The sequence below is a fragment of the Nerophis ophidion genome, linkage group LG12, assembly GCF_033978795.1.
Source record: "Nerophis ophidion isolate RoL-2023_Sa linkage group LG12, RoL_Noph_v1.0, whole genome shotgun sequence".
Taxonomy (NCBI): Eukaryota; Metazoa; Chordata; class Actinopteri; order Syngnathiformes; family Syngnathidae; genus Nerophis; species Nerophis ophidion.
Genome location: NC_084622.1, coordinates 43,454,271 through 43,467,635, shown reverse-complemented (window position 1 = coordinate 43,467,635; position 13,365 = coordinate 43,454,271). Strand labels below are relative to the sequence as shown.

Below are 13,365 nucleotides of genomic sequence, written 5' to 3'. Positions count from 1 at the left end.
AAGCATTCACACCCACACTATTGGACAATTTAGAGTCTTAATTAACCTCACATGCATTTTTAGGTCTGGGGGACAAAACAGGATTAAACTCACTCGAGCACAACATGCGAACTCTAAAGCTGAAAACACAACCTGACATACTTCCTATTAGTTGAAAAATCATTCTCAGCTCTTTTCTCAAACGGGCAAGTCATGTTTGAAAATATACGAACAATATATTAATCTAAAGCAGAGAGAGTATTTTTCCAAGACAAAGGAACGCAAATAATTCACAGAACACAGCTTAAAGGATAATTGGACGGTTTGTCTCACCCAGCGTCGCAGCCATCACAGAGCAGAAGACGGTCCTCTCGATCACTGCCCTGACACACCTCGCAGTTGGTTTGATCCAAGTCCAAATCTATTATTACCTCCTCATCTTCCATCTTAGGTTTTTGTACTGTAATCTGTAAGGAGCAGTGACCAAACAGTCCTTATAAATACATCCAGATATACACACTCAAAATAAAAGATGGACACACTTACCATTTTCTGCACTTTGCCTCCATAACATTTCCTCAGGTATATGCTATTAAACGCAATACGGTCCACGGGGCAGGAGTTTGCATTCTAAATAGAGGAAGGAAAATATTACAACTGAGTTGCGACCCTGACTGGGACACAAGCGGTAGAAAATGGATGGATGGATGGAGTTGCTCTTCTTTATCAACTTCTAAACACTTTGTATGCAATGTCTGGATAAAGACATGTTTAAATTTAAATATATCTTTATCATCTGTCTTTAGATGTTAACTATAAGAAATTTCAAAGTTCACTGTGTTATTTTCCATTCGCTATGCTCCAGTAGAAATAAAAAATAATTGACACAACTCACGTTATCTATGGATCACCAATCATCAATCAAAGTTTACTTGTATAGCCCTAAATCACGAGTGTCTCAAAAGGCTGCACAAGCCACAACTACATCCTGGGCTCAGATCCCACATCAGGGCAAGGAAAAACTCAACCTAATGGGATGACAATGAGAAACCTTGGAGGGGACCACGGATGTAGGGACTCCCCCCGCCCCTAGGCGACCGGTGCAATGGGCGTCGAGTGAATAATACTGTGACAGTCCAGTCCATAGTGGATCTAACATAATAGTGTGAGAGGTCAGTCCAAAGTATATAGAGCCGATCCCCGCCTATTCAAGGTTTGACATAAATATAAACGTAAATACTTTGTTTTGGTAAAATTCAGGGGATCTGTGAGGAAATGTATCTTTTCTGACTAAGAAATGTTGTTACAATGTTGGATACTCGTCTTAAAATATGCCAAGCGTCAAATCATAAGGTTCCTGCATAGTTTTGGATGCCTCTGAACCCTGTGTTTTGGGGTACTTTTTAACAGTTGGAAATCAGTGCACGTCACTGATTGATGGATTTACTGATGTGGGCATTTTGAGTATGCAGCCCACAGAGCTCCTACCACTCTGCTGCACAGACTGTGAGACTATTATAGGGATTAAAAGTGTGACATACTAATAAATGCAATCCATTGAGTCTTGCGGGCCTCTGAATAGCTTATCTGCACGGCATAATGCAATTACTTTGTGCTAAAGTTTTGTTCTTTTCTTTAACAAGCCCAAAACGTGGCGCAATAGTGAGGCATCATTAACTGCCACAATCGTTGTCAAGATCATTTTCCAACGTGAACAGCGTGAAAGCAAAGCCAAGGAACGCGGATTAGTGACCTAAAAAAGAAACAGCGAATAGCCTAGATAGCAGCTGTGAGGCGCTCAAACATCACTTTTAACACCATCACCTGGTACATGTTGGTTTGTTCACGACTTTTTCACACTGTATGGCATGTTTTATTCTGTTTTACACTGTTACCTTTAGGCAATTTAGCTGCAGGCGACAAACAACGTAGAGTATTTTGGGGAAAAAAGCATGTTGTTGGTTTACTTTTAGTCTTGGGTAAGCATAAAAAAATTAATGAGTATTATTATCAGTAAGGATGGGAGTCAAAAAGTGGTTGTTGTTCAGAACCAGTGCCCAGTCTATCAATTCTTTGGAATTGCTTGCCATTTTTTCAAACAATTTCCATAACGACTGCGGCAAGTGTGAATGATGTCACTACACAACGTGCGTAGTGACGTCAGAGAGCAACATGGCGCACCAAGAAAGGCTTTTTACAAGAGATAGCAAATGTGCTACTTGTAATAATTGCAAAGCTGCTATTTCATCAAGAGGAGGGCATGTGAGCAATGAAATATTTGAACACACAGCACGCAATGACTGTAAATGAATGTTGTGTTTTTGAACCAGACCGATGTCATGCCAACAGCAGTCATTTGGCGAAAATACAACAAGTACTAACAAACATTGTACATGATGTTACACTATTATTTGTTAAATTAAATTGTATGCCTTCTTATTTAGAAAAGCATGACGAGAGACAGATTCTGACTGTCGCCGAGACGGGCAGTACTCTCTCCAGTTCATGTCTGCCGCTAGACGATTGTCACCGAACAGCGTCTACCGGTAAATTTGTGGTCAAAAGCTTGCACCCATTAGCCACAGTAAACATTCATTTTTTCGGTAGGTGAATGTTCAATTGTCATCAGAAAAATGTTGCATGTTTTCCTCCAACTAGATTTTCAGTCAGTATATCCATCATATAAGAGGTTTAAAACAAATATAGGGTATTGTGTAAAAGTCCATTCATGTCAGCAATTCAACTTCAAATGTAAAAACTAATATGTGATATTAACTCATTGCATACAGAGTGAGATATGTCAAGGTTTTATTTATTATAATTTTGATGATCATAGCTTACATTTTTGAAAAACCTACATTTTCCCAGCTTTTCAATTCAATATTTTCATAAGCTGGAAGCCATAATCATCAAGATAATAACAAATAAAGGCTTGATATATCTAATTTTGCATGTAATGAGTTAATATAATTTGTTAATAAATGTTATTCTTGTGTAATTTCCAAATATGGTTTATATTTTATATTTCTTATATTTATTTACCATTCAAAAAGTTATTTATTTATGCTACTTATGTGCCTCTTAAGACTTCACTCACTCTGTTTTCATGCACTAAAGTAGTCTGATGTCTCAAATAGTTATTTTTTTTTGTATTGTCACACGCACACTGTCAAACATGACTATTGGTCATAATTAATGTGCCTCTTGTACACTTGGGGCCTGGGGGCACTTATTTCATGTTAGCGCGGATAACTGAATTACTTTTCCTGTTGACCTATGACAGGGGTCGGCAACCTGCGGCTCCGGAGCCGCATGCGGCTCTTTGGCCACTCTGATGTGGCTCAGCTGCACAATCGCCGACCCCCCCGATTGTTACGGGGAGATTTCGGTTCTCGGAGCCTCTTCCAGACATCACCCGGGGTCAACATTCTTCGATTTTCACTCGGACAACAATATTGAGGGCATGCCGTGATGGCTTTACTTTTAGTGCCCTCTACATTTTGACGCGTTTTCACAAAATAAAGAAGACAATGGGAGCCGCAACCATTCTCGCGAATATCCGCTGGTCACCCATATAACAGTAATAAGGGCGTGCCATGAAGCCATTGCCTTTAACGCCTTCTACAACATGTACAGAAATCTTGCCAGCCCAGTAACATGTTGTATGTGGCTTCCGCAGATACACGTACACAACTGCAAGGCATATTGGGTGACACAGAGTACACTGAAGGTTGTGATATAAACAACTTTTCACTCTTACTAATATGCACCACACTGTGAACCCACACCAAACAAGAATGACAAACACATTTTGGGAGAACATCCTCACAGTAACACAACATAAACGCAACAAAACAAATACCCAGAATTCTTTGCATCCATGACTCTTCCTGACTATATTATACACTCCCGCCCACCTCAACCGACGCACGGAAGGGGGGGGGAGCGGGTTTTGGTGCTAGCGGGGTGTATAATATAGCCTGAAATAGTCATGGATGCATAGCATTCTGGGTAATTGTTATGTTGCGTTTATAATCTGTTACAGTGCGGATGTTCTCCAGAAATGTGTTAGTCATTCTTGTTTGGTGTGGGTTCACATTGTGGTGGATATTAGTAAGAGTGTTAAAATTGTTTATATCACTACCTTCAGTGTACTCTGTGTCACCCAGTGTGCCTTGCAGTCGTGTACGTGTATCTGCTGAAGCCACATACAACATGCTACCGTACTGGCAAGCTGTCTGTACAACACGCCCTTATTACTGTTATATGGGTGACCACCAGCAGATATTCGCGAGAATGATTGCGGCTCCCTTTGTCTTCTTTAATTTGTGAAACGGGTCAAATGGCTCTTTGAGTGGTAAAGGTTGCCGACCCCTGACTACCACATCAAAGCCTGCCTCCCCCCCACCCTAGACCCACAGCAGTTTGCCTACTGGGCAAACAGATCCACAGATGACGCCATATCCATGGCTCTCCACTCCACACTGAGCCACCTGGAACACCGGGGGAGCTATGTCAGGATGCTTTTCATTGACTATAGCTCCGCCTTCAATACCATCATTCCAGACATCCTGGTCACCAAACTGCTGGACTTAGGCCTACCCTCACCCACCTGTCTTTGGATTAAGGACTTCCTGACCAACCGACCTCAGACAGTAAAACTTGGACCCCATCTCTCCTCCCCCCGCACACTCAGCATCGGCTCCCCACAGGGCTGTGTGCTGAGCCCTTTGCTGTACTCCCTCTACACCCATGACTGTAGTCCAGCCCACTCGGAGAACACCATCATCAAGTTCGCCGATGACACAACGGTAGTGGGTCCCATTACAGGGGGGGATGAGTCTGCATACAGAGATGAGGTCCTGAAACTATCAGCGTGGTGTTCAGTGAATAATTTGGCACTGAACACCACAAAAACCAAGGAACTCGTCTTTGACTTCAGGAAGAACACTGCAGACCCCGCCCCCCTCTACATCAACGGCGAGGAGGTTGAGAGAGTCAGCTCCTTCAAGTTCCTCGGCACCCTCATATCTGCTGACCTGTCCTGGACCCAAAATACAACTGCGGTTATCCGGAAGGCCCAGCGGAGACTCCATTTCCTGAGGGTGCTGAGGAAGAACAGACTGGAGAGGCAGCTGATGTTGACCTTCTATCGCTCGGCTGTCGAGAGCCTGCTGACGTACTGCATAACAGTGTGGTACGCCAGCTGCACTGAAGCAGACAAACAGGCGATTCAGAGGGTCATAAAGTCGGCACAAAAAATCATCGGCTGTCCCCTGCCCTCCCTGAAGGACTTACACAACTCCCGTTGCCTCAACAGAGCAAAAAACATTACCAAGGACAGCACACACCCTGGCTTCCACCTGTTTGACTTGCTACCATCAGGCAGGCGCTACAGGTGCATCAGAGCCAGAACAAACAGGCTCAGAGACAGCTTCTTTCCCAAAGCTGTCACCATGTTGAACTCTAACTTATAATAATAATAATTCACCAGTATACAATATAATGCCCTAATACCCTACTGTGCAATACTACCCTTCGAGTGCAATACGTCCGTCACTGATTGTTATTTATTACTTCGGTACTCCTGTCTTGCTCTGTATATTGTACAGTATTTGTATTTTGTACTTCTATAGTGTTTTGTATATTGTACAGAATTGCTTATTATTTTTATTGGATAGTAGTCTGTTTATTTCAATTGTTAGTTTTTCCATTATTACCTCTTATGTCATTTATTTCACCCCATATTTGTTCCCACTACCGCACCTTAAGTTGGAGTCTTTAATCTCGTTATATGCAAATATAATGACAATAAAGTTCATTCTTAAATTCTACTTCTTCTTAAATTCTTCTCTATGAGGTCACCCTAGAATTTGCGGGTCCTTACAACTTGTTTTAACTGATGTCCGCTTTAATATTGGCACAGATTACAAATATTACGTGTCTAATGGCAATAATGATGTTAAACAGACAGCATCAAGAAATTATACAGCATTTCGCTACAGACATGACGCTACTACCAAGAATGTATTGGGTCGGATTGTAAAAAAAGGCGGCGTAAGACTTTTTTCAAAGGCATTTTCGGACAAAAATCCTGGAAACAAACCTTTTGCATGTCTCAAAGTTCATTTAAAAGGCTCTGTTCATTGATGGAAGAAGTGTTAAATCCAAAGCAAAAGACCATTCGTCCCCCGACTGATATCTACAGGAAGGTTGCTATTGCTCTGGACTATCTTCACCGTTGTGCGGAAAGTGAATCACTTGGCCTGCACAAATTCAGCGTAAGGAGGTTTGTATACGCTTTATTATTTGCCTTTAATATACCAGCGACCTTATCTTTCGTCTCATTCGTATTTTGTCCGTGAGTACGAATGAAAATATCTTTTTACATTGCCTTTGCTACCTCCTTAAATAAATGTGTTTCTTTTTTTCTACCATCATTGCACTTCAAAATGATCTGTTATTTTAATTTGTGAAACAAATAAACAGTGTCCTCTTCATTACAATTGTTGCTGTTTTATTGAATGGCATCTGCTTCCGACACGTATCCTGCGGGTTGAGAGAAAAGTCCCATCTGTCATTTAAGAGACCTGCTTTCCAACAGCATAATGCAAGTGTGTTAGTCCAACATTTCAAAAACTAAACACAATTAGATTAAGGTGTTTCCATGGGTTGCAGGAGGCTTATTTGGAGCCTAACTTTTTGAGAAAACGGACTAATTTAGCGCATGGACACGAACTGGACTGTAGGCTTTGTAAGGTCACGTTTCCAGTAAATTAAACAGAATTGATGCTAATCCACCGTTCTGTTTTCTTTTTTTTTTTTTTTTAATAAAAATCGATAAGTTAAAAAACGGAAAAAAAAAATCATTAAGAGGAATCAAAGGTGGAATCGGAACCGGAAAAATCTCACAAATCATCATACATTATGACTAAACTATTTTAAGGTAATAATTAAGTTGTTTTTTTTTAGGTAAACCTAAGAAAATAAGGTTGGGCATCCTCACACAATCTCTGAAACATAAGAGATAAAAGCCGCAGATTAAGCACGATTTGAACGGGCAACAATGAGCCTTAACGGACTATGCATTATGAAATTCTTCACCTGTATAAAAACGGACTCTCTCGAAGGGGTATAAACTAGTTTAACTTTGACAATGACGACAGCTTGCTCAAATCTCGTCCATTTTAATGTGCTCAAATGCAATCAGTTCCAACAATTGTACTTATTTTTTTCAGCTAGCGAGCCTTTGAAACAGGGTACAGTTTGTCTCGGTAAGCTCCCTTTATCTTTTTTATTTTGTACTATCCATTTTATGTCAGTTTCATGCTCTCTCGCATTACCGCAGGTACAGTACAGTAGGAGTGTAACGGTGCACAAAAATTTCAGTTTTGTACGTACCTCGGTTTAGAGGTCACGGTTCGGTTCATTTTCGGTACAGTAAGAAAACAACAAAATATACATTTTTTGGTTATTTATTTACCAAATTTGTAAACAATGGCTTGATCCTTTTAACATTGGGAACACTATAATACGTCTGCCCACATTAATCCACATTAAACTGCCTCAAGTTGTTGCTTTGATGAAATAAAATGACACAAATTTTCTTCTACAAATAAAAATTGCAACATTAAACAGTTTCAAGTCAACTCATCATGCTTAATTTATTACAGCATTGGGGAAGCCTGTAGTTGATTTTTTATTATGTAAATGTTATATTTGTATCAACATGTGATAGCAGGGACCCTGCCATTCAAAACTAGGCTGCTACATTACTAATGATTAATGTAACTATAGCTGAAAAAATAGTACAACAGCAATAGGAGAGACTATTCATCCCTAAACACCATGGAGGTCATGTAGGCTTTATGATGCACTTACATTATTATATACACTACCAGAGACAGAAACTCTTCATTTAACATAATGTCCTTTTTTGCTGCTTCAACACACCTCAATCAACACTGTCTGTTACACACACACACACACTCGCACCCACACACGCGCACACACCGCAAAATTAGCTAACGTTACGCTAAAAGCTAAATAGCCTTCACCTAAATTGAGGACTGCGAGTAAGCTGAGCTTCAGTTTGTTTCTAGAAGGTCAACGGGCTCATAGTGATGTTTAGAAAGTAGTTGACTTGGAAGTGTTTAGTATAACTTGGGGAGAGTCCGTTTCTCCCCTGCTAAACACCTATCTGCTTGACGCTGAAGCGCTGACTAGATGCGCTGTGAATACGCACTGCTGATTGGCTTGTTATCGCTACTGTTGTAACCAATCAGGTGGTTGTGTGGGAGGGACAATGCTGGGTGCTGTGCAGGAGAAAAAGGCAGAACGAAGCGGAGCAGCTTGTTAAGACTTTAGCATAGGCGGCTACTTCATATGTTTGTGTGGAACTCGTTCGGTACTCTTCCGCACCGAACCGGAACCCCCGTACCGAAACGGTTCAATACAAATACACGTACCGTTACACCCCTACAGTACAGCCATGACGAACACAAACTTTGGCAAGAAAAATAGCAACCCCGGCCCCACAATGCATTGCTAGATCATGTGCCTTTTCGAGCCCTATGCCTTCTGCCTGGAGCCCGTGTGTTACACATCCTTGTCTAATATCCTCCCACTTACACTGATGTCTACAAAATAAATACTTGTTTGATAAGAATTTATTTGTCTTTACGACACATGACCAGTACAAAATTGGACCAGCCGCTAAACTCAAGTAGGATAAAGTATTTATAAAGTCGTTTCTTAACATGGAAAACTGATTTTAAAATGTGTTGAATTACTGTGAAACGCCTAATATTCAGGTATGATAAGTATGCATTATTTATTATAAATGTGTCCAATATTACTCATTGCCGTTTGTCAACATTTGCTGGGCTCTTGGCACAGGGAGGCTCAGATATTTACTATATTGTACACCCCATGACTATACTGATAAGTTTGATAATTGCTAATTCAATAAGTATGTTGCAACTTGACACGTGATTGTTATGGTATAAGCTCCACAGTTATATCCAACCTGTCCTACCTTGGCCCACGCGAGGATGCAGTCGAGACAGAAGTAGTGCTGACAGTTCTCTGGTGTTGCCACCGGCTGGCTGCTGAAGGAGTTCAAGCAGATTGGACATTTATCAGCGTCCTCGTCTGAGCTCATGGCTGCAATGGCTGCTGAGGTCTCGCCGAAAACGCCGTCGTCATTGTCAGCATCTTCTTCCTCGTCCTCATCTGAGGAAAGTGGAGACAAATACACAACATAGGTATTTGATCTTGGATATATAGACAACATTCCTTCTATTCAATTTCAAATGCCTTGTATCTTCGTTGAACTATTAATTGTTATGATCATGCAATACTTTGATGACATTTAGATATTTGAGAAAACAAGTTGTTTTATATTTCTATGTAACCTTTACAAGCCTGAGATGCACATAACCAGGATGTGTGTGGCTCATAAGGGCCATTCATCATAGAAAAAAAATATTACATTGAAAACATGTCATTGTTCTGACACAAAAGATTCCATCCATTCTTTTTCTACCGCTATTCTCTCTTGGGGTCACTGGAGCCTATCTCAGCTTCATTCGGGCGGAAGGTGGTGTATACCCTGGACAATAGGGGTGGGCAATATCGCAAATTTGGGTATCGATACCGATCCGATACCGGCCAGTATCGCCGATACCAATACCGGAAGTGTCGTCATCTGATGGGTGGGGGGGGGGGACTTCGGGGTATCGATACTTTTGAAAAACAAATTTGTACTTCTGCCTTTATTAATTGATTATGATAATAATACAACACAGGACAATGATTTAAGTCAAAAAATAAAATATTTATTACAAAAGTAATATCAATAGCAATAAAGTAATGCAAATAAAGGTGCAAACAACTACTGAACCTGGCTTGTCGCCTCAAAACACACAAACACTTAAGGTAAATAACAAAACTCTAGTTATTGAACAAACTTGTAAACATGAACACAAAACAAAAAAACTGAGAAATTCAAATAAAAAAGTAATAATATCAATTACAATAAAGTAAGTAGTGCAAATAAGTTGAAAACAAATACTGAACTTGGCTAGTCGCCTCACAACACACAAGAACTTAAGTAAAAAAGAAAACACTAGTTATTAAACAGTTGTAAAAATGAACACAAAACAAAAGAACTGAGAAATTCTTATCGTTATTTTAGTGCAATAAAATACTTTACAGTTTACAACCACGACATTAAGTCGCACTGGAAACGCATGCGTGCGTGGGTGTGTGCGTGTCCGAGTGAACCTCGGAGCGAATTATACTGATGTGTGTGCGCGAGCGCACCAAGCGTCATATTAATTGTATTTATTTTATTTTATTTTGGGTTGAAGATGAATTTTTAAAGTGTTTTTAAATCTCGTTCGCGACCCATCACTAGGGAGGAGGGTGGAGTGGTGAGGAGCGCTGCGCTCACATTTCTTTTTAAATCGGAGTGATTGGCTTAATTTGGTGAAGTATCGATACCATCACGCCACTATCGATACGATACCAATACTTGGTGTCGATACGCCCAGCCCTACTGGACAAGTCGCCCCCTCACCACAGGGCCAACACAGATAGACAATATTCACACTCACATTCGCACACAGGGGCCAATTTAGTGTTGCCAATCAACTTATCCCTAGGTGCATGTCTTTGGAGGTGGGAGGAAGCCGGAGTACCCGGAGGGAATAGGCAAACGCCACACGAGTCCAGGATCGAACCCAGGACCTTTATATTGTGAGGCACATGTACTAACCCTTGTTCCACCGTGCTGCCACAAACAAATGTATCCATGTAAAATATATGTAATCATGACACCTCACAAAACGTTCAAATTTGTATGTAATGACATTGACATTACCATCTTCCTCTTCATTGCATTCCCCTTCACCTTCCCCTTCGTTTTCTTCTTCCTCTTCATCACCACTGTCAGATTCTTCCTCGTCAGACCCGTCAACGTCATCCGAGTCATCTAAAAACAAGTGTGTGCATTTGCGATATGCAAAATAGACTAAAGGGTGCGTTTACTCATTCACCGTATTTCCTTGAATTGCCGCAGGGCATATTGATTGATTGATTGATACTTTTATTAGTAGATTGCACAGTACAGTACATATTCCGTACAATTGACCACTAAATGGTAACACCCGAATAAGTTTTTCAACTTGTTTAAGTCGGGGTCCACGTTAATCAATTCATGGTAATATAGTATGCGCCTGCCTTGAATTACTGCCGGGTCAATCTCGCTTAGCAAAATAATTAGCGCATGCTTAGTATTACCGCCTGGTCAAACTTGTGACGTCCCAAGTGACACTGTCATCATTTTCAAAATGGAGGAGACTGATTTCAATACCGGTAATTTGAAATCGCATAAAGGTAAGAAGATTAAGAGCTATTCAGTAGGATTTAAACTCCAAGATTACATCACATTCACATTTTTACTGCATGCCTTTGGTAAGTGCCGGAGTGAGAAGCGTTTTTTAAATATTTAGCGCATGCTTACTTTTACCGCATGCCTTTGGTAAGCGCAGGATTGAGAAGAGGTTTTAAATTAATTAGCGCTCCAGCGGCAATTCAAGGAAATACGGTATATAGCATTTCAGGGATTTTTGTAGAACAAACATCACACACTACCTGAAATGTCCCACGGCGCAACAGTTTTTTTGATGTTGGGCCTGCGGTTTATCAGCTCATCTGGACTGTCATCATTATCCATGACTGGCCATTAAAAGAAACCTTGTATTCTAAATGTCCTAATTGCTGGAAATCAAAATTGTTTACAATGGATTGTTTTTTTGTTTTGTTTTTTAGAAAAATATGAATCTTTTGGAGTGCTAAAAAGGTGATTACTCACGGTTTGAAAGACGGGGTAAGTTGAAGTGTTCAATCAAATCTCAGGGAGAAGTTGCTTTCCATACCTGTGCCTGAGTCAATAAACAGAGTTACTGTAAGACGGTCGGACATACTGTAAATGCAATGATCGATATTATCACACCGATACTTTATGACATCATGGGGTTAAAACGAAATTGTGAACCTTTGCAGGCCCAGAAATGAGTGACTATGTTTGCTAACGCTACACATTATGTAATCATGCATGCTGTAATACACCGATGGAAGAGAGCTACATAACGTAAACAAAGAAGCCACATCTGCATCAAACACTGCTTTTATAATGTGTAAATACACTCCGTGGGTTGCCACCACATCCATGCACTGACATAATTGCAACACCTAACACACAGCCTGGTTTTGTTGTTAAAAAAAAACCATCTGGCGAGTAACAATTGCAGCAGTGAGGAGCCATGTTGTTAGCCACCTCCGGACTAGCATTAGCTAAATATAGCATTGAACGTTAACTAGATAATCGGTTGCAGTTGGCTCGTCTACGCTCTCAGCAGTAATTACTTGCTGGTACATTACTTAATCAGTTTTATGTCCCTCCTGAGTATTTAAAGGCTAGTTCAAACCTACCCTATACGGGCAATGAAGTGGATACTATGCTAAGAGTGAATTGTGCCTCCATTGGTGTTGAGTGACACGCCGGCTGCTTTCGACGGAAATTACCGAGTGTACACGAACGGCCGTGACTCTTAAAGGGACAGTATTCAATATGGGGACAAGTTAGATAAAGCAGCGGTTCCCAACCTTTTTGTAGCTGCGGACCGGTCAACGCTTAATAATTTGTCCCGCGGCCCGGCGGGGGGGGAACTGCAGTCAAGCCAGCCGCACTTGAATCTGAAACGCGCCTATACGTTAGACATTACGGTAATTGAGCTAATGAATTCATATAAAATGTGTAAAGCAATGAAATTGAAATATAAGAGGTGTATCTCCAATAGCCCTTATAGGACTATCATCCTATATGACCTATTGACCCCAAACATTGCAGGATAATAGTCCTATAAGGGCTATTGGAGATACACCTCTTATATTTCAATTTCAATGCTTTACACATTTTATATGAATTTATTCCTGTAAATATTAGCGTTTTTGCTCAATATCTTCCAGGTCATGTGACCTCTTGACCCCAAACATTGCAGGATGATAGTCCTATATGGGCTAGTGGAGATACACCTCTTATATTTCAATGTCCATGCTTTACACATTTTATATTAATTTATTCCTGTAAATATTAGTGTTTTTGCTCAATCGCTTCCAGGTCATGTGACCTCTTGACCCCAAACATTGCAGGATGATAGTCCTATATGGGCTAGTGGAGATACACCTCTTATATTTCAATGTCCATGCTTTACATATTTTATATGAATTTATTACTTTTTTTATTGCTATTTAGCTCAATAGCTTCCAGGTCATGTGACCTCTTGACCCAAAACATTGCAGGTTAATAGTCCTATAAGG

At 40.5% G+C, this 13,365-nt stretch overlaps 1 protein-coding gene across 2 annotated transcripts in view; it reads right to left on the bottom strand.

Annotated features, from left to right (window-relative positions):
• The window catches only part of phrf1 (PHD and ring finger domains 1), a 38,139-nt gene extending 25,549 nt beyond the window's left edge, over window positions 1–12,590 (bottom strand). For both annotated transcript variants that reach the window (XM_061917618.1, XM_061917619.1), the window contains exons 1-7: window positions 12,478–12,590; window positions 11,858–11,927; window positions 11,638–11,763; window positions 10,865–10,975; window positions 9,017–9,213; window positions 526–609; window positions 313–446 (exon numbers count right to left, since the gene is read on the bottom strand). In XM_061917618.1, the coding sequence (XP_061773602.1) occupies window positions 313–446; window positions 526–609; window positions 9,017–9,213; window positions 10,865–10,975; window positions 11,638–11,719 (608 nt within the window). In that variant the 5' untranslated portion in view covers window positions 11,720–11,763; window positions 11,858–11,927; window positions 12,478–12,590. The remainder of the gene's footprint in view (window positions 1–312; window positions 447–525; window positions 610–9,016; window positions 9,214–10,864; window positions 10,976–11,637; window positions 11,764–11,857; window positions 11,928–12,477) is intronic.
• Window positions 12,591–13,365: the final 775 nt, after the last annotated feature.